General features: G+C 62.2%; 2 protein-coding genes across 2 annotated transcripts; one reads left to right on the top strand and one right to left on the bottom strand.

The window, feature by feature from the left end:
* Window positions 1-5,778: 5,778 nt before the first annotated feature.
* PROCR (protein C receptor) lies at window positions 5,779-8,872 on the bottom strand. The gene is made up of 4 exons (XM_063338699.1): window positions 8,286-8,872; window positions 7,934-8,170; window positions 6,706-6,972; window positions 5,779-6,611 (listed from the first exon to the last, which is right to left on the bottom strand). Exons 1-4 carry the CDS (start codon window positions 8,341-8,343, stop codon window positions 6,499-6,501), a joined length of 675 nt encoding a protein of 224 aa, XP_063194769.1. The 5' UTR covers window positions 8,344-8,872; the 3' UTR covers window positions 5,779-6,498.
* Window positions 8,873-11,138: 2,266 nt separating this feature from the next.
* Window positions 11,139-17,655, top strand: PFKL (phosphofructokinase, liver type). Its single transcript, XM_063339258.1, has 22 exons — window positions 11,139-11,300; window positions 11,855-11,928; window positions 12,024-12,101; window positions 12,198-12,387; window positions 12,591-12,756; window positions 12,840-12,884; window positions 12,983-13,091; window positions 13,415-13,510; window positions 13,594-13,686; window positions 13,800-13,925; window positions 14,043-14,107; window positions 14,285-14,348; window positions 14,426-14,572; window positions 14,693-14,763; window positions 14,887-14,974; window positions 15,121-15,273; window positions 15,423-15,587; window positions 15,783-15,844; window positions 16,208-16,319; window positions 16,400-16,499; window positions 16,629-16,734; window positions 16,835-17,655. The coding sequence occupies exons 1-22, from the start codon at window positions 11,213-11,215 to the stop codon at window positions 16,980-16,982; spliced, it is 2,346 nt and encodes a 781-aa protein (XP_063195328.1). The 5' UTR covers window positions 11,139-11,212; the 3' UTR covers window positions 16,983-17,655.
* Window positions 17,656-19,342: the final 1,687 nt, after the last annotated feature.

Below are 19,342 nucleotides of genomic sequence, written 5' to 3'. Positions count from 1 at the left end.
GAGAGGTGGAGGGCAGCTCTGGGCCAGCCCTTATGTGCTGCTGCCCTGGGTCTGGCCATGTCCCACCCAACCCTTTGGATCCAGTGTGAGCTGACGCAGCGGAAGCAGCAGCACCGGGAAGGTTTCCTGTTGGATCCTTTGTACATTTGCTTTGGCAGAGCAAAGGCGCAGGGGCTTCGGGAACAGCTGAGAGAGGGGGGCGAGACAAACCCAGGATGCCAACCTCTTGGTCTCAGTGCTCATCCTCCTCGAAATCCATAAGTGTAAGCCGTTAATCCCGGGTGAGGCTGCTGCCCGAGCCTCTGCCCACTCGATGACCAGCTCTTTCCAGGTGTTTGTAGGAAGCTCTGCCCCCACTTCCCCCCCTTAGCTTAGATTTCGAAGAAACCTCAGATTTCAAAGAAACTCCTTCCGCTATCCCTGTGCGTGGGGCTGGTTTCTGTTCCCTCAGCCCCTCGAGGGTCTGTTTGATGGTTGCCTTTCTGCCTTCCTGTTCCCCTGGCGCACAAACCACGCTGCCGGCGCTCGCCTGTAGCAATAAAACCAAAAAGCTGGGACTTCACACCAAAGTCTCGACTTCTCCTCGGGAGAAGGTGGTGTAACCTTTCCCTACCTGCACGCTTGGCAGCAGGCACTGCATTTATTTCAGGCATGAGTATTTATTCCTGCTGCTGCTTTTTCCTTTCCCCGCTAATTCTTTTCCTTCCTGTGGTTTGGGTTGTTTTTTTTTCCCTTTTCATTGTGGCTCTGGACTCCTCTGAGAAGCCAGTAGAACAGCTACAATAGCTGCAAAGCCCCGGCTTTCACCAGGGTGAGAATTAAAACAGAAAAGCAAGCCCCAAATCGTACCACGCAGCCCTGCTTCCTTCCGTCTTCCTCTCCCCGCTGCTGCGGGCGTGTGCGGAGCTGGGCCCCTCCACCTTTCCCACCTTCAGGCAAAGCTCCCAGGGTTTTCATGCTTCCTCCACAGGCAGGAGCGCGTGCTAGTGTGTGCCGGGGTCTGGTTCAAACGTTTCCATGGGTTTTGGTACGCTTACCCGAGGAAAGGTGTGCTGCTTCTAGGGCCGTGGGGAGGTGTTTGTCCTCCAGGGGGACATGGAAGTTCTTGGGTGGCTGCGACATCCTGTGTCCCCTGTTTCCAGCAACACATCACTGATGCGAGTGAGTTGTACCGCGCATGGCCTCCTGTATCTCATATAAATGCTTCTTAGGAGGCCTAGGTGTTCACATCGCTGCTGCTTCTTGGTTTGGGACCAAGCAAGGGTCCCGAAGGTGCCCACCCCTGAGCTGGGAATCCTGTCACACAGAGTCTTCATTTCCAGCCCCTTCTACACGATACCCTTGTTCCCAAATTGGATCAAATGGGAAAAAAACCAAATACCTCATTTCTTGGTCCCCTTTCACCCTAAACTCTTGCACAAGTCAAGGATTGTTGAGGGTCTAGATAGAGGCAAAACCCTTGTCCTTGACTATATTTCTTGCTGTTTTGAGAAGGGGGATGTTTAAACAAGCCCGCGGTCCTTGCCTGGCTGAAATGGGATCCTGATTTCTCTCTGAGTGGTTTTGATCACCTCCAAGGAGCTGTGTGTGTTCCTCCAGGGCCTTGCCAAAGGCTCCATTTAAGATGCCATCACCTCCATCAGCGTGGTGTTACCGCCCCGTGGCTCAGTGCCTCCCACCCCAGGAGTGGTGGAGGCGTAGGTGGCGTGAGGACTCCATGGCGGGTAGATAATGGGAGTGAAAACGGGCTTCAGATCTGCTTTTCCCGAAAGCATCGTGCCCTGGCAGCCTCATCCGCACCTCTTGTCCCTCCGCAGCCTGGGCTTGCTGCAGCTAGAGCCGGGTCGCCCATCCCAGACCAGATATTGAAGTTTCAGGGCTGTGCACGGGAGCTTCAGGTTACGTGGGAGCAGTCTGGCCCAAGCGGGTGGCTTGTTCCTGGTGGCTTCAGCCCCACGGAAGGTCCCTGGCACAGAGCATCGCCTCCTCCCCGAGTCCAGGCAGGGGCTGGCAGTGTTCCCAAACTGTGGTTTCTTTTCCATGGAAACTCCTCTGCGAGTGCAATACAGGCATGCTTGGGGATTTTTTTTCCGAAAAGCTTGTTATTTTAAAGTACTTATCTATATCTAAACTTTTCTGTGGAAATAGGAAGGGAGAAGTGACTGGTGCCAGGAGAAAATTACTCTGGAGACAGGGATTTGTGATGTTCCCGGGGACATCTCAAATGGCTGAAGGCTGTGGTGGCCTGCCTCTGGCTGGGAAGGGCAGGTGGTGCGATGATTCCTCGCTGGAATTTGCGATGGCAGCCCCCATCTCTGCTGCCGTCCCATGGGGCTGATGAGCAGCGGTTGGAGCATCTTACACGGGATGGCTCGGGAGCGGCCAGGCCGGGTGGGAGGTGTGGTGGGACTGGTGGCATCCTGCTGCCCGGCAGCCTCCCTTCATCCCCACTGCCACGTCGCCCTGTTGACTGTGGCCAGCGGCCAGCTTTCTCCTCCCGTTTCCTCTGGCTGGGTCAGGCACGCTGACCTGGGAGGTGAGAGGAAAGGGAAGAGGGCAGCCGTGGGTCCCGGGCACCCGTACGCCCTACGAGGACTCACCAGCACAGCCCTTTCCTCTGCCATTCAACATTTCCAGGGACCTGCCCCTTGGGTGGGGGCAGGAGGCTGAGAGAAAGCAAATACCCACCGGCCTCCACCCCCAAAACGACGTCGCCCCCCAAAAATGCGTCCCTCGCTCAAGGGAGGGCTGCCCACAGGCTGCGACTCCCCTCGCCCCAGTGCAGCCCCCCGGGGCTACAAAGGATGTTCGAAAACTGGCCGTGCCAGAAATGAGGACAGCTGGGGCTGCGACAAAGGTGGCTGCCGGGGAATTCTGATGGAGAGGGTTTGTTTAGTCCAGAAAAGCGATGACGCCACCAGCGCAGGCACCGAGTGCATGAGGGGTGTTTATCAGGCTAATCCCTTCTTCCTGTCCCCAGAGGCTAAAATCTGGTGCTCCCCATTTTCGGGAGAAACGCCGATACCCTCAGCCCAGCTGATTTTCCCAGCTGCTGCCTTGCCCGTCCCCAGCCCAGCAGGCGCGGGAGCCCCTCACTGCGTTTTCGGGAGGCTCCCTGCGTGGGTTTTTTTTGCCGGCCGTGGGCAAAGGGGAAAGGCGCTTCCCGGCCGTTGGGCATCCTCTTGCTCACTGGGACAACGTTCAAGGCTGGGCATCTTATCTCGACCCTTATCTCAAGCCGGTGGTAGCAGAGCTGAGCAATCGAAACCACGCGGGGGAAAGCGAAGCCTCACGCGGCGATGGGTGTGGAAAACCGGGATGGTTTGCTCTGGGGGAGATGCTGCCGGTGGCGGGGGGATGGTTAAAGCCCCCAGGCTTTGTTCACCCTCTGGCAGAAAGCAAAAAAAAACCCGAGGAGGAAATTAAAACCACCCCTCGGTTGACAGGATACGGGGTTAAGCGTTGGCACCTGTCCCAAGCAGGGAGGGAAGGCGGAAGAAGAGCCAGATTTGGGAAGGCACCGGCCATGGATGTGGCTGCCAGCTGCTGGGGAGATGATGCGTGTCGGGGTGGCAGTGGGGGAGGGAGCCCAGCTCCCAGACTGGGGCAGCTGGGGCCGCCTGTCCCCAGCCTCCTGCTCCAGGACAAGCGTTGGTGGCCCTGCTGTGAGGTGGTTTGGGGATGAGGAAGAGAAATTTTGGGGCAGGGTGTGGATGCTATTGCCATAACCCCTCGGCTCTCGGCCACCGTGCCCACATCAGGTGCTGGTCACCACCAGGGAGGTGGCCCTGCGACAGAGGGGTGGCACCTTTGGGTGCAGTGCCCATGGGCACGCTTTGGGATGAGGCTGGTTTTTTGGGATCCTGCAGTTTTGGGGGGAGGGGGGTCCCTGCGTCTGGGTGCTGCCCCGTCCCCGTGTGATGGCTGGCAGACCCTCCAGAAGCCAGCAGCAACATCGGCTCCGTTCTGGAGCGTTCTCCTGCTGCGACCCACATGCATGGGGGACCCGGGGGCAGGAAAAAGGCTTTTCCAGAGCTGTTTAAAGCAGAGACTTCCTCATCTGTCCAAAAGATGATGTTATTCAGGAAAAAAAAAAGGCAAAACAAGCCCTGTTGGTCCAGACCTCCCCAGTTTCTGGGTCTCTCCTGGGTGCCGGCCCTGCTGCTGGCCCGTGTCCGCCAGCACCTTCCAGGCCTTGGGACATCGCTTTTCCGTGGGATCCACACTCTCCTCTCCCAGCTGGAGCAGGGACCCATGGCGCCGCGGGGGGATTTGGCATGAGAATCACGCGGGGTCTCGGGACCATGGTGGAACACCAGCCCCTGCCTGCGGGCCATAGGGACACCCCAATTCCAAAAACCAGAGCGGAGCTGTGAACACAGCGGTTTCTCCCAGCTGGAGAAGCCCTTCGTGAGGAGCAAACCTACGGCGTTTGACCCTCACCATCAGCCTCATGTCCCCTGATGCCCGCGGCGGGGACATGCAGTGCTCGGTCCCGTGTCAGGGCTCCGCCAAGGGCGCTTCTTCAGAGGCCGAGCCGTGACGTTGACGTGCCTCAGCCCCTTTGTTTTGGATCCTCCGGCCTCTTGGCTGCCATTTCCCTGTCGCGGAGGAGCCCGCTGAAGGGTGGGGAGCGCCCCGGCCCCTGCCCCAGGAGCCTGGGGGAGGCGGGGGCTGCTCAGGGGATGGCCGGCGGCCAGGGTGATGAGATGTGGTCTTTGGAGACCTCCTCCTCCTCCTCCATCCCTCCTTGCGGACAACCCCTATGTCATCTCCCCATCCCCTTTCTCTCCTGCAGCTCTTTTCCCATCTTCCCCGGCTTTGAGCCGCCGGGGTGGGTATTTAGAAAGGAAGGAGCTGGAAGTTCATCCAGGAAACCTCTTTGCTCCTCTGCTGTCCCCCTCTTTCGGTGGCCCAAGCCAGCTCCTGGCTCGCCCCCAGCCCTTCCTGCCCTCGGGGCAGCGCAGACGAGCACGAGGGGAGTGTTGGGCTCAAAACCTTGCTATGAGCGAAAGGGAAACACAGCCAAGAGTTTATTATTAATATAAACGAAGTCCAAACTGTCAAAGGGCAGTTTTTGGCTGAGATCTAGGTCACAGAAAAGGAAAATAAAGCCATGAATGCTGGTGTGCGGTGCTGGTAGCGCAGCTCTGCCTTTCCTCAGCTGGGCCTCGGGGAGCGGTTTCTCGCCTGCCCTGCCCCGCGCCCGACGTCCCCACGCTCCCGTATCCCTCTGGGATGCACATCCTTACGGGAGAGGGGTGAACGCCTTGATCTGCTCAGAAAAACTGTCCCCGTCCGGCTGTCTCGACATCGGGGGCTCATACAGAGATGAGGAAATGAGAAAGAAACGCAGGGTCGCCACTTGCTCATTGGAAAAATCACTTAATTGAGTCAAACCAAAGCTGCAGGTGGGTTGAAATGAGCTTGGGAGGAGCAAACCCCCTCCCCAGACTCTCTCCGGAGGCCTTGCAAACTCGGTGCATGGCTGGAGGTCCGACACAGGGCTGGTAACGCCGACGAGCCCCACTCCCATGTGCCTGCCCCCATGGTGGATCTGCAGCCCCATGGTGGATCTGTAGCCCCACGGTAGATCTGCAGTCCCATGGTGGATCTGCAGCCCTGTGATGGGTCTGTAGCCCCATGGTAGATCTGTAGCCCCATGGTAGATCTGCAGCCCCGTGGTGGATCTGTAGCCCCATGGTGGATCTGCAGCCCCGTGATGGATCTGCAGCACCATGGTGGATCTGCAGCCCCGTGATGGATCTGCAGCACCATGGTAGATCTGCAGCCCCACGATGGATCTGTAGCCCCATGGTAGATCTGCAGCCCCACGATGGATCTGTAGCCCCACAGTGGATCTACAGCCCCACGGTGGATCTGCAGCCCCATCGTAGATCTGCAGCCCTGCAGTGGATCTGTAGCCCCATGGTAGATCTGCAGTCCCATGATGGATCTGCAGCCCCACAGGGGCGCTGCTGGTGGGAAATGAGAGCATCCGAGTGGGGTAGGAGAACTGACGGGTGGTTTTATTACAGGCCATCTCCAAGCAGTGCCACAAAGATGTGACATCCTCCCTCCCGGGCATTTCTCCCCACTGCAACAGGGAGAAAACAGCGTTTCAGTGCCATCCTTTTAACTCTTTCGTGGTTCTTTCTCCTGCCAATTGCCCCCACCACCACCCTTCTTCCCCATTTTTTTCTGTCTGTGCCAAGCATTAAGTCTCAGCGCTCCGTGCCAGCCCGGCGTGGGGACCGTCCCTGGGGCAGGGTGCCGCTGCTTGGGGGGGTCAACCCAGCGGGGACCGGGCAGGGAAGCCACCGGTGCGGTGTCCTTTGGGAGCAAAGCCTGTGGCGCCGAGGAGGTATGTCCCTTGCGGGGCATGGGCTGGGTCCCTGCCTCCCCGGGGTGACGATGGGTCCATCCCCGGCCTCCACAGGGTGACGATGGGTCCGTCCCCGGCCTCCACGCGGTGACATGGGACGGCTGCCGGCTCCGCTAGCATCTCCCTCCTGTGCACAAGAAGATGCCCACGGCCATGCCCAGCAAGGCGACGGTGCCCAGGATCAGGCCCAGCACCAGCGGGGCGTGCGACCGGCTGCTCTGTTTTCCTGCAAGAGGCGAGAGGGGTGGAGGTGACGACTGGGGTCACCCCCACCATGCCACGGTGTCCCATCCCCCCCGGCTCCCAGCCCCAGCACGGACCCGTCCCGGCGCTCTGAGCCCGTAGGATGTCCACGCAGGTGGTGTTGAGGAAATGCTGGAGGTCCTGGGTGGTCTTGGGCCACTTCATCAGCTCCCCCTCAGCGTAGGCAGCCACGGCATCGCCGCCGGGCCAGCGCCGCTCCCAGGTGGCGTTGGGGACGTGGAAGCTGAGGAAAGCCGTCCCGTTGAGGGTCACCTCGTAGAAGCTGTGGGCTGTGCCATTGGGGAAGAGCTGGCAGCCCAGGCGGCAGCACAGGCTCTGGGTGTCTGCGGGGACGCAGGGAGGGGGTCAGGGTCCGCACGCTCCCACCCGCAGCAGCCCGTTGCCATCACCAGCATCAACCTGTGCACTGAGTTTGCAAAGCCTCAGCCTTGCGCTGCCCAGCCCACACACAGCTTTGCCTTTGCTCGGTTCCACTGCGGCCGCGGCTTTTCCGAGGGCCGGGCAGCTGCGCTTATTTTCCCCTTCCTTATCTGCGTACAGCGCAGCTTCGGTTTTATAGGGACGGGAGGTTTTTCGGCGCAGAGCGAGATACTCATCGCTCTCGCGGAAGGATGCGGCACAGGGAGTGTGGGGACACTGGGCGAGAGGAGGCGAGGGGCTCACCACCGAGACCCCGAGGGGAGAAAGTGCTCCCCGAGGGACGGGTAAAGAAAAGCAGAGCTGGGACAAAACTGGTTTGGGGGTAACAAAGAAAATGAAGGTAAAACACACCCTGCACAGGAGCACTGGGGGTAACGGGGGCTGGCGGAGCAGTGCGGGCATGAAACCACTGCCGTCAGCGTCCCACGCCTCCCGGAAAGGCTGCGGGATGCAGGTGAGTTGCAGGTGGGATGTGGGCAGGGTGCAGGCAGGGTGCAGGCAGGGTGCAGGTGGGGTTCAGGCAGAATGCGGATGAGATGCAGGTGGGATGCAGGCAGGGCACAGGCAGGGTCCCTACACCTCACCGTCCCCCTGGGCTGCAGCCCCCAGCCCTTTTCTGGAGGTTTGAGCATCACCCTGTTCCCGGGGTGAGCTCGGGGTAAGAAATTCCCAGCTCCGCAGAAGGGCTCCTTTTTCCCAGCGCAAGGTTTTGCATGTGGCCGTGTCCCTGTCCCTTTGCCCAGCTGTCCCCAAGGAGCCATCCCCTTACCCAGGCAGTGCCGGGGGGGGCTCCCCTTTCCCCAGTAGGACCAGTCCCCGCACCGGGCCATGTGTCCGCGTGTCTCCCCCCCGGGTACCACTCACAGTTGATGGGCCTCTCCTTGCTGAAGAGCTGCACCAGCTGCCTGAAGTAGAGCAGGTAGGTGTTCACATCCTGCCGCCGCCTGGCCCAGGTCTCCGGGGGCTCCAGCGGCAGCACCTGGGTGACATTAAGCCCCTCCAGGAGGTGGCTGAGCCGCCCGTCCAGGCTGGCGTTCCCCCAGAAGATGGAGTTGCCTTTGTAGACGCGGGTCCATTGCAGCATGGTGAAGGTGAGCGGGGCTGCAAGAGACGCCGGACATCACTCACCACCCCGTCCCCTTCCCGTAAGCCGCGGGTGTCCCCCATGCCAACCCCGAGTCTCTCCAACCCCACCGCCACCGTGTCCTCGCCTTACCCGCCTGGTCTGCCCCGCAGCCCAGGGCTCCGCAGAGCAGCAGCAGCCGGAGCATCATCGGGACAGGGATGGGGAAGGGGATGGTGGCCCCACGGCTTGCCTGGCAGGGAGTTAAGCGTGGGGACAGGGATGGGGACAGGAATGGTGGCCCCACGGCTGGCCTGGCGGGGAGTTAAGCGGGAGCGGGGAGGTGGGGCTGCAGGAGGAGGAGAGTGGGAGTCTGGCCAGGTCTCTCCCATTTCCTTAGCCCGAGCCACCCGCACCCCTTCCCTGCCGGACACGCTGGCGGTGACCGGCCTTGCCCTTGCAGCGCCTGGGGATGGTGATGGGGGATGAGGCTCTGAGCTCACCCCGGCGCCTGCGGGACCGTACGGCAGAGCTCCAGCCAGCGGGGGAGGGAGCAGCCAGCGCCTGCCTCAGTTTCCCCATCCCTTGGCTGGGATGAGGCCCCGTCCCCGCTCCCCCAGGGTGAGGCCAGCGGGGGGACAGCAGCGGGGGACCGCTCCGGGAGGAGAAGGGAGGGACGGAGGGGAGCGGCCTCGCAGCGCCACACTGCACCCAGACACCCAGCGCTGGTGGTCCTGGCAAGCTCTGGAGCGACGGGACCCCCATCCCTGTAGGGATGCGACCCTTGGGATGTGGCATCCTCACAGCCCCCGCGATGGGCTGGGGGGAGGGGGGTGGGACAGGGAAACCTCTGGCTGGCCTCGCTCTGTGTGTTCTTTCCTTAATTATAGCTGAAATAATTAGATTAAAATTGAAGAAAATGTAAAATTTATATTAAAATATAAAATTTATATTAAAATATCCAGCTCGACCAGCTGGCACAGCGTGGCGCCACCTGGGGTGGCATGTACCCACACCATACTGCCTGCCACGGTACAGTATAGGGTGGTATGGCAAAGTATGGAGTGGTATGGAACAGGATGGGACAGTACAGGAAGGTATGGCATGGTACGGCACAGTACGGCACAGTATGGCATGGTATGACATGGTATGGCACAGTATGGGATGGTAGGGAGCAGTATGGGACAGCGTGGTGTGGTACGGGACGGTATGGCATGGGATGGTACAACAAGGCATGGTGCAGCACAGTATGGCACAGTACGGGACGGTATGGCATGGGATGGTGCGGTATGGGGTGGTATGGGATGGTATGGCGCGGTATGGGACAGTATGGCATGGTATGACGCAGCATGGCATGGTATGGGATGGTATGGTGTGGTATGGGACAGTATGGGACGTTACGGGATGGTATGGGACAGTATGGCATGCAATGGGACAGTATGGGACAGCATGGCATGGTATGGTGCAGTGTGGGACAGTACAGGATGGTATGGGACAGTATGGCATGGAATGGGACAATGGGACAGCACGGCATGGTATGGTGCAGTATGGGACAGTATGGGATGGTATTGGTCAGTATGGGACGCTATGGCATGGAATGGGACAACGGGACAGCATGGCATGGTATGGTGCAGTATGGGACAGTATGGGACGGTACAGGATGGTATGGGACGGTATGGGACGGTATGGGATGGTACGGGAGAGCGTGTCATGGTACAGGATGGTATGGGTCGGTGTGGCATGGACTGGGACAGTATGAGACAGTATGGGACAGTATGGCGTAGTATGGGATGGTATGGCATGGTATGGGACAATATGGGATAGTATGGGACAGTACGGCACGGTACAGGATGGTATGGGATGATATGGCATGGACTGGGACGGTATGAGACAGTATGGGAGGGCATGGCGTGGTATGGGACGGTACGGGATGGTGTGGAACAGTATTGGGAGGGTATGGCGCAGCATGGGACAGTACAGAATCATAGAATCGCCTGGTATGGGACGGTATGGTGTGGTATGGGACAGTATGGCACGGTATGACCAGTATGGCACGGTATGGCGTGGTATGGGGCAGTATGGCATGGTATGACCAGTATGGGACGGTATGGTGTGGTATGGGGCAGTATGGCATGGTATGACCAGTATGGCACGGTATGGCGTGGTATGGGGCAGTATGGCATGGTATGACCAGTATGGGACGGTATGGCGTGGTATGGGGAAGTATGGCATGGTATGACCAGTATGGCACAGTATGGCGTGGTATGGGGCAGTATGGCATGGTATGACCAGTACGGCACGGTATGGCATGGTATGGGGCAGTATGGCATGGCATGACCAGTATGGCACGGTATGGCGTGGTATGGGGCAGTATGGCATGGTATGACCAGTATGGCACGGTATGGCGTGGTATGGGGCAGTATGGCATGGCATGACCAGTATGGGACGGTATGGCGTGGTATGGGGCAGTATGGCATGGTATGACCAGTACGGCACGGTATGGCGTGGTATGGGGCAGTATGGCATGGTATGACCAGTACGGCACGGTATGGCGTGGTATGGGGCAGTATGGCATGGTATGACCAGTACGGCACGGTATGGCGTGGTATGGGGCAGTATGGCATGGCATGACCAGTATGGGACCGTATGGCGTGGTATGGGGCAGTATGGCATGGCATGACCAGTATGGGACGGTATGGCGTGGTATGGGGCAGTATGGCATGGCATGACCAGTATGGGACGGTATGGCGTGGTATGGGGCAGTATGGCATGGCATGACCAGTATGGGACCGTATGGCGTGGTATGGGGCAGTATGGCATGGCATGACCAGTATGGGACCGTATGGCGTGGTATGGGGCAGTATGGCGCAGAACAGGACGGGACGGGACGGTATGGCTTGGAATGGGACAGTATGGGAGGACACGGCGCGCAGCGTCGCGCTGTGTCGCGCTGTGTCGCGGTGTGTCGCGGTGTGTCGCGCCAGAGCGGCGGGGCGGGGCGTGTCCTCGCCGTGCGGGGCGTGTCCGGGGCGTGTCCCCGCGGGGGCGTGTCCGGCGGCGCCGGTGCCGGGAGCGCAGCGATGGCGGCGGCGGCGGAGCTGGAGCGGCTGCGGATGGCGGGGGCCGGCATGGCCATCGCCGTCCTCACCAGCGGCGGGGATGCGCAAGGTGGGGCCGGGCGGGACGGGACGGAGCGGAGCGGAGCGGAGCGGGGGGACACGCCGCGGTCCCGCCCCGCGTGTCCGCGTCCCCCGGCCCCGCGGGCGCGGCGGGGACAGAGTCCGCGGGGCCTCGGGGCGCGCAGCGGGGACGCGGCCCACGCTCCTCCCCGGGGAGCGGCGGGGTGGGGGGGGGGGGGACACGACACCCCGCCATCCCCTGTCCCCCCCACCGGGGAAGGGTCGCTGCGCCCCCCCGGCCGTGTCCCCGCCGCCCCCGGAGCGCCCTCCGTGGGAGGTCACGGGCCCCACGGTGGAGCCCCCACGGTGGGCCCCCCCCCCCACCCGGGGACAAGCTGCTGTTTCTAACACGTCTGGCTCTGGGGCGGTTGGTCATCTGCAGCTCCCACCCGAGCACCGAGTTCCCCCAGTCTCTGCCTGCGTGGCGCACACACACACACACACCCCCCTCGAGGGGACACTTCGAGGTCATCTATAGGATCCGGCCCCCTATGGGGCAGGGGGTCCCTGGGCACCGCCCCGGCTCACGTCTCGCTTTCCCAGGGATGAATGCCGCCGTCCGCGCCGTCACCCGCATGGGGATATACGTGGGAGCCAAGGTCTTCCTCATCTACGAGGTTGGGGTGCCCCCCTGCTCCCCGCCACAGGTGGGGGGGAAACCACCCCCCCTGAGACGGGTCACCCCTCACCTCCGCCCCCCACTTCTCCGCAGGGCTACGAGGGGCTGGTGGAGGGGGGAGACAACATCAAGCAAGCCAACTGGCTCAGCGTCTCCAACATCATCCAGCTGGTGAGGATCACCCCTGGGGCCATGAGACCTCCGAATCCCACCTCCCATCCTAAATCTGCGTGACGAGCCGTGTCCCCCCCACCTTTGTCTCTCCAGGGTGGGACAGTGATCGGCAGCGCCCGCTGCAAAGCTTTCACCACCCGGGCGGGCCGGCTGCGGGCCGCCCGTAACCTGGTGGAGCACGGCATCACCAACCTCTGCGTCATTGGCGGGGACGGCAGCCTGACGGGCGCTGACATCTTCCGCTCCGAGTGGGGCGGGCTGCTGGAGGAACTGGTCCAAGACGGTGGGTGAACCCCTCTCCCAAAAGCCCTGGGTGGGTAGAGCTGAAAGCATTGAGGAGATGTTGAGGTCCAGAGGTCCACCCCATCGCTGTGACCCCCAGGGAGGGCTGGGCTCCTCCGCTGCTCTGCAGGATCCGGTGTGATGCTGGAGGGGGACAGGAGCACCCTAAAATGACGGGTTGCGCGGCCGTGTCCCCCCCCACAGGGCAGATCAGTGAGGAGGTGGCACGGGAGAACTGCCACCTGAACATTGTGGGGCTGGTGGGCTCCATCGACAACGACTTCTGCGGCACTGACATGACCATCGGCACCGACTCGGCGCTGCACCGCATCATGGAGGTGATCGACGCCATCACCACCACGGCGCAGAGGTGAGCGGGGCTGGGCACTGGGGGGCTGGGCCACCCCAGGCATCGCACCCACCTTCCTTCTCCTCCCACCCGTGTCTTTGCAGCCACCAGCGGACGTTCGTGCTGGAGGTGATGGGCCGCCACTGCGGGTAAGCACCAGCCAGTGGGGAAGGCCGTCAGCAGGGATGGGATGCCATGTTTTGGGGACATTCCTGGGGATGGTACTGCCACCACCGTGTCCCACCAGGTACCTAGCACTGGTGTCCGGCTTGGCCTCGGGTGCCGACTGGCTCTTCATCCCCGAATCCCCTCCGGAGGACGGCTGGGAAGACCTCATGTGCGAAAGGCTCGGGGAGGTGAGCGGAGGGGTTCCGACAGTCCCATCCCCCTTTTGTCCCCGGAAAGTCCCCAGAGGGACGCGGGCTGAGCCCCGCGGACGGCGCCCGGCCCCTGCGAAGCTTCGGGAGCTCTTGCCATTGTCCCTGTGAAACGGGCCACTCAGCTGAGCACAAATCCAGCCCTCGGGTGCCAGGGGCTGCGCTGGCCCGGGGGCTTGGCCGCCCAGAACCTGAGCCGCCCCTCCCCGGGGCTATGGCCGGTGGGGACAAAGGATGCTCGTGCTCGGCCGCCTGTGAGTTTTGGCTGAGCCGCGGCGGCTGTTTCCCTCCTCTTGCACCAGACACGCAGCAGAGGGTCACGGCTCAACATCATCATCATCGCCGAGGGCGCCATCGACCGCAGCGGCAAACCCATCTCCTCCAACTACGTGAAGGATGTAAGCTCCCGCTGCCGCCCCCACTCCGGCCCCCACTCCAGTGACCGGTGGGTCCCCAGCATGATGTCCTCTCTTCTCCCCAGCTGGTGGTGCAGCGCCTGGGCTTCGACACACGGGTCACTGTCCTCGGCCACGTGCAGCGCGGAGGGACCCCGTCAGCCTTTGACCGGGTGCTGGTAGGTCTTTAGTGGTGGTTGCCGGTGGGGGTGTCCCCATATGAGCCCGGGGCAGCGTCCTGCCCGGCTGGCATGGGTGGCCGGCAGCGGCGGGTGGCCCTTTGCCTTCACAGAGCAGCAAGATGGGGATGGAGGCGGTGATGGCGCTGCTGGAGGCCACGCCGGACACCCCCGCCTGCGTGGTGAGCCTCTCGGGGAACCAGTCCGTGCGGCTGCCGCTCATGGAGTGCGTCCAGGTGGTGAGTACCGGGGTGGGGGGGGGGGGTGGATTTGGCACGCCAGCCCCCCACGTGGGGCTCCTGCTCCCCTCCCTGCGAGCATGGGTGTCACGGTGCTGCATCTCTCCCCACCCCAAGACGAAGGATGTGCAGAAGGCCATGGATGAGAAGAGGTTTGAGGAGGCCATCCAGCTCCGTGGGAGGTGAGGAGCGGGGACTGGCACTGGTGGGTGACATCCCTACAGGGTGGCCAAAAGGATGTGCTGGGGCGGGGGCTGCTCCCCGGGGAGGAACCAGTGGCTCTGGCAGCCGGGGAGGGTCGCCCCCCCACGCCCTGGGGTCCGGGTGCACCTCAGGACCACGCCACCTTGTCCTTGCAGGAGCTTTGAGAACAACTGGAACATCTACAAGCTGTTGGCGCACCAGAAGCCGGCGCAGGAGAAGGTGAGGAAGGATGGGGAGCAGGGGACACCTTCCCCACCTTGGGGACACGCAGCGACGTGCTGTCCCCCTCCCCGCAGAGCCCCTTCAGCATGGCTATCCTGAATGTGGGTGCCCCCGCCGCCGGCATGAACGCTGCCGTCAGGTCGGCCGTGCGGATCGGCATCTGCCAGGGACACACCATCTACGTGGTGAGCGACGGCTTCGAGGGCTTGTCCAAAGGGCAGGTAAGGGGGACGGTGAGCCTGGGGGGGCGGCGGGTTTCCCGGGGTGGGGGGTGGGTTTGGGCTTGGAGGAGGGGTGCTGGGGTGCTCCCCCACCCCAAAACTGAGCGCTGCTACTTGCAGATCCGCGAGGTGGGCTGGCACGACGTGGCTGGATGGCTGGGGCGTGGAGGGTCCATGCTGGGCACTAAGCGGTAAGCACAGCCCCAGGGGGGCCACGGGGGAGGTAGGGGAGGGGACACAGCTGTCCCCGGGGATTGCGGGGACCCCCCCCCTCGTCCTCACCCCGCGGTCTCTCCTCCCTTTCCCCACCGCAGGACCCTGCCCAAGACCTGCATGGAAAAGATCGTGGAGAACGTGCGGAAATTCAACATCCAGGCGTTGCTGGTCATCGGGGGGTTCGAGGTGCGGGGGGAACCCTCAACCCTGGCTGGGTGAGGGCCAGGGTGGGCTGTTGGCACCCCAGCCGGTGTGGGCACCCTGGGCCACCCCTTCTGGGGTGCGGATCCGGCCCCGGGGCTGGCATCTCCCCAGCTCTCGGCTGTCTGCAGGCGTACGAGGGGGTTCTGCAGCTGGTGGAGGCCCGCGGGCAGTACGAGGAGCTCTGCATCATCATGTGCGTCATCCCCGCCACCATCAGCAACAATGTGCCCGGGACCGACTTCAGCCTGGGCTCGGACACGGCCGTCAACGCAGCCATGGAGGTGAGGGACAGGGCTCATGGGGCCGTGCTGCTCTGCCAGGTCCCATCATGTTTTGGGATGACATGCAGGAAGGAACCAGCCTCCCATCCCGGGCAGCAAAGATGGGTTTTCCTGGTGTGACCCCCACTCCCGCCTTTTTCCCAACGTAGAGCTGTGACCGCATCAAGCAGTCAGCCTCGGGCACCAAGCGCCGCGTCTTCATCGTGGAGACGATGGGGGGCTACTGCGGGTACCTGTCGACCGTCACTGGCATCGCGGTGGGCGCTGATGCCGCCTATGTCTACGAAGATCCCTTCACCATCCACGATCTGAAGGTGCGCAGGGCGAGGGGCTGCTTTCTGGCAGCATCGTTTGGGTAAAATAAGATGGAAAAGCAGGAAAGAGAGGGCTCCAGCCCAGCCCCGTGAAGCCGCCGGGTGTCATTAGCGGCTCTCAAGTCGAAATTAGAGGACCTGGGATGGCTGCAGAGGACATGGGACACCGCTGGCATCCTGGTGTTCCTCTTGCAGGCCAATGTGGAGCACTTGACCGACAAAATGAAGACGGATATCCAGAGAGGGCTGGTGCTGCGGTGAGTTGGGGACCCCTGGGGACACTAGCTGAAAACCCCAGCCCGGTGGCAGGGAGCAAGGCCAGCGCTGAGCCCGTCCCGCGGCCACAGAGGGTCCCTGGGCGCAGTGAGGTTTGGCAGGGTGGGTGCGCGGCGTCCTGCCCGAGGATGCCACACTTGGCCAGGAGGACAGTCCTGCGCTGGATGTCTCCGCTGCCATCCCCACCCCAGCTCCAGAGTCCTGCTGGGGAGACGGGCTGGGGCTCTGGGCCTCAGGGAGAACAAAACAGCAAAAAACAAAGGGGGTTAGGGGAGCGTGGAGGGACCCTCTGGGGACACCAAATTAAGGAGCAGCCTCCCAACCCCTTCCCTCCGCTCCCCCAGCAATGAGAAGTGCCACGAGCACTACACCACCGAGTTCCTCTACAACCTTTACTCCTCCGAGGGCAAAGGCATCTTTGACTGCAGGATTAACGTCCTGGGCCACCTCCAGCAGGTACGGGGGACAGGGCAACATGGGCCACCACTGTCCCCAAAAGCCAGGCAGGCTCGACATCACCCTTTCTTTGTCCCCAGGGGGGAGCCCCGACCCCCTTTGACCGCAACTACGGGACCAAGCTGGGAGTGAAGGCGGTGCTGTGGATGTCGGAGAAGCTGCAGGAGGTCTACCGCAAGGGTGAGCCGAGGGCCGGGGGTCCCAGGGGGTGGGGTGGGGGTCTGGTGGCACTGGGCAGCCCCTGCTGCGCCGGGCTTGGCCACTCGGCTGCCAGCGAGGTGGCCATGGTCGGCTGTGTCCCCCTCCCAGGACGCGTGTTTGCCAACTCGGGCGACTCTGCCTGCGTGATCGGGCTCAGGAAGAAGGTGGTGGCCTTCAGCCCCGTGACGGAGCTCAAGAAAGTCACTGATTTCGAGTAAGTCACCGTCCCCATGACCCAGCGGTTCACCAGGTCCTGGGGGACCTTCCTGGGTTGTCCCCAGGGTCACTTGAGAGCCATGTCCCCCGCTTTGCAGGCACAGGCTGCCCCAGGAGCAGTGGTGGCTGAACCTGCGGCTGATGCTGAAGATGCTCGCCAACTACCAGATCAGCCTGACCGAGTACATCTCGGGCAAGATGGAGCACGTCACCCGCCGCACCCTCAGCATCGAGAAGGGCTTCTAGTCCCGCCAGCCTGAGCCATAGCCCCCCTCCGCGTCCCCTCCATCCCCACCTGCTGCTCCGCGAGCACCGGGTCCCCCCTGTTCTCAGTAGCCCTGTAGCTTTGCCACCGATCCCTTAAAGCAGGCAGAGCCTGGTCCCGGCTCCCAAAACTGCACAATCCCGCCCCAAATCGCTGGTCCAGGGTCTGGTCCCTGTGCAGATGCAGCAAAGAGGTGTTGCTAGAGCCCCGCTGCACAGCCCAGACCCTTAATCTTCCCTTAATGGTTTATTCTTATTATTTAATGATGGGGTATTTAGCGGCTTGACCGCCTGAGCCAACTGCTGCTTTTAGTCGCCCGCCCTGCGTGTGGGAGGGGAGCGGAGGTGCCGTCCCGGAGCGGATAGGGGCTGGTACCTGGGGCTTTTGGCTGCCCCGGGAGCCTCGGTGAAGCCCCGTCCTCCCGTGGCGTTTGCCCAGTGGGGTGTCTCGAGGGCTCAGCGCAGAGCACGGGTCCTGGCAAGCCCCTCTTCCCCGGCCACCTTGCATGACGCTTGGCTGTGACCGTCACCGCACGGCCTCGGGTGCTGCCAACGGGGCCGTGCTCGTCATCTCACCGCTGCTCTGTGACCCCCACCCCCAAATCTTGTACCGTTTGCGGCGCTGCTCTCCTCCTCTAGAGATAAAACCCGCTGGAGCCAAACCCCCCTCACCGGAGAGTGGTCATTGGGCGCCGAGTGCCCGCGGGGAGGAATGGGGGGCAGACCCGGGGTTAGGATGGGGATGAGCAAAACCAGACGGTTTGCCGGAGCCGGATTAATGCCGGTCCAGGATGTTTCCCTGCTTCATGCGTCCTCAAACCCTGGGAGAGCGGGACTGCAGGCGGTCTCTCCCTGGCTGGGCCGCGGCGGGTGCAAGGTCAGCATCCCTCTGCGGGCAGACTTCGCAATCCCGGGGAAATATCGCTTCTCCCTTGTTTTGGTTCCCACCTTCAAAGCAAGCGCAGAAGCGATTTATCAGGGCCATGTGCGTGTGTGTTGAGGCAGTTTCTCAGGGCGGCTGCCAAGCGCGCTGGCTCCTGCGTGCGGCGCTGGGGCTTGGCTGAGCTCCGCCGCGCTTGGCCCATGCCAGACGGCCGCGGCGTAGCCCCTTTCCCAGGCTGCTTTCCTCCCGGGGCTTTCGGCTGACGGCTCCAGCCTCTGGGACATCACCAGGACCAGGACGCATCACGCTCTTTTGGGTCAAACACAGTTATTTTTTTCCTCCCCGCAGAGTTTTCCCCAAGTGACAAGTCGTCCCCCGCCCCGATTTTAGTGCTTTTCCCCTAGCTGGCCACGTTGCTTGTTAGAGGCTCTGGAGGAAGATAATAATTATTGTATCTGCCTTGCCAGAGCTAGACACGCAGAGAAATAGCAGATGGAGGCAGCGTTGCTGCGCTTCCCGGGCAAGTACCTGCTCTGGGGACCCTGGGCAGAGACCTGGCTGCCCCTCCCAACGCGGAGAAGGCGGCAGGTGGGAAATGGGTTCTCCCACCAGCCCGTGTGCCACTTTCAAGGCACATCCAGCTCCCAAGCGGGACCCCCTATCAGCCACAGACCCCCACATCATGGTGGTCCCGCACGCCTGACTCACCATCGGACTCCAAGAGTCCCCAAAGATGCTTTGAACACAAGTTGTGCTGGATCCACGCCTGCAGGCAGACAGCCGCCGGCGTTTTCCATGCCCGGGAAAGGTCTGCCCTCGCTGCTCGACATCCCCCACTGAGGCAGGTCAGGGCGAAAGCAGGGCACGCCGAAAAGCCCCACAGTTGTACCATCGCCCAGGTGGAGCCTCGTGCCCGAGCGCAGCTGGCAGCCCTGGGCGTTCGGCTCCTCTCCAGCGCGTGTGTTCTCCAGCCTGGCACTCTCGGCAGCACACAGGGCACCGGAGGGGCTGGCATGGCACTGGAGGGGCTGACACGGCACCACAGCCCTCCAGCAGCCAGGGCTAGGGTGTGAAGGGGCAAGGGGTGTCACAGGATCACAGGATTGTTATGGTTGGGAGACCTTTAAGACCATCAAGTCCAACTACCAATGTAACGCTGCCCAAACCGCCACTAACCCATGTCCCTCAGCACCACGTCTGCCCGGCTTTTATACCCCCAGGGGTGGCAACTCCACCACTTCCCTGGGCAGAAGTGTCCCCACACTCAGACCAGCTGCACATTTGGAGGCGCTTGGGGACAGGCATCACTGCAGCCCTAACGCCCCGTTTCCACCCAAAAAAAAGATGCCTGGAGTGCTAAATTCCTGGGGGAAACAGGCAGGCACAGTCCCCACTGGGGGCAACCACCCCGTGCCCTGCCAGGACGAGCAGGAGGGGAACGCGGTGATTGTGCACCCAG

This window comes from Chroicocephalus ridibundus, chromosome 6 (assembly GCF_963924245.1).
Source record: "Chroicocephalus ridibundus chromosome 6, bChrRid1.1, whole genome shotgun sequence".
NCBI lineage: Eukaryota > Metazoa > Chordata > Aves > Charadriiformes > Laridae > Chroicocephalus > Chroicocephalus ridibundus.
Note: the sequence above shows the minus strand (reverse complement) of the source record. Positions and strands in the feature narration are given on the sequence as shown.

Coding starts and splice junctions, on each gene's coding strand:
- PROCR (XM_063338699.1), bottom strand. CDS start 8,343: ATGATGCTCCGGCTGCTGCTGCTCTGCGGAGCCCTGGGCTGCGGGGCA. Junction 8,171..8,285: donor CTGCGGGGCAGACCAGGCGG/GTAAGGCGAGGA, acceptor CGTCTCTTGCAG/CCCCGCTCACCTTCACCATG. Junction 6,973..7,933: donor CAAGGAGAGGCCCATCAACT/GTGAGTGGTACC, acceptor GCGTCCCCGCAG/ACACCCAGAGCCTGTGCTGC.
- PFKL (XM_063339258.1), top strand. CDS start 11,213: ATGGCGGCGGCGGCGGAGCTGGAGCGGCTGCGGATGGCGGGGGCCGGC. Junction 12,757..12,839: donor ATCACCACCACGGCGCAGAG/GTGAGCGGGGCT, acceptor GTGTCTTTGCAG/CCACCAGCGGACGTTCGTGC. Junction 12,885..12,982: donor GTGATGGGCCGCCACTGCGG/GTAAGCACCAGC, acceptor GTGTCCCACCAG/GTACCTAGCACTGGTGTCCG.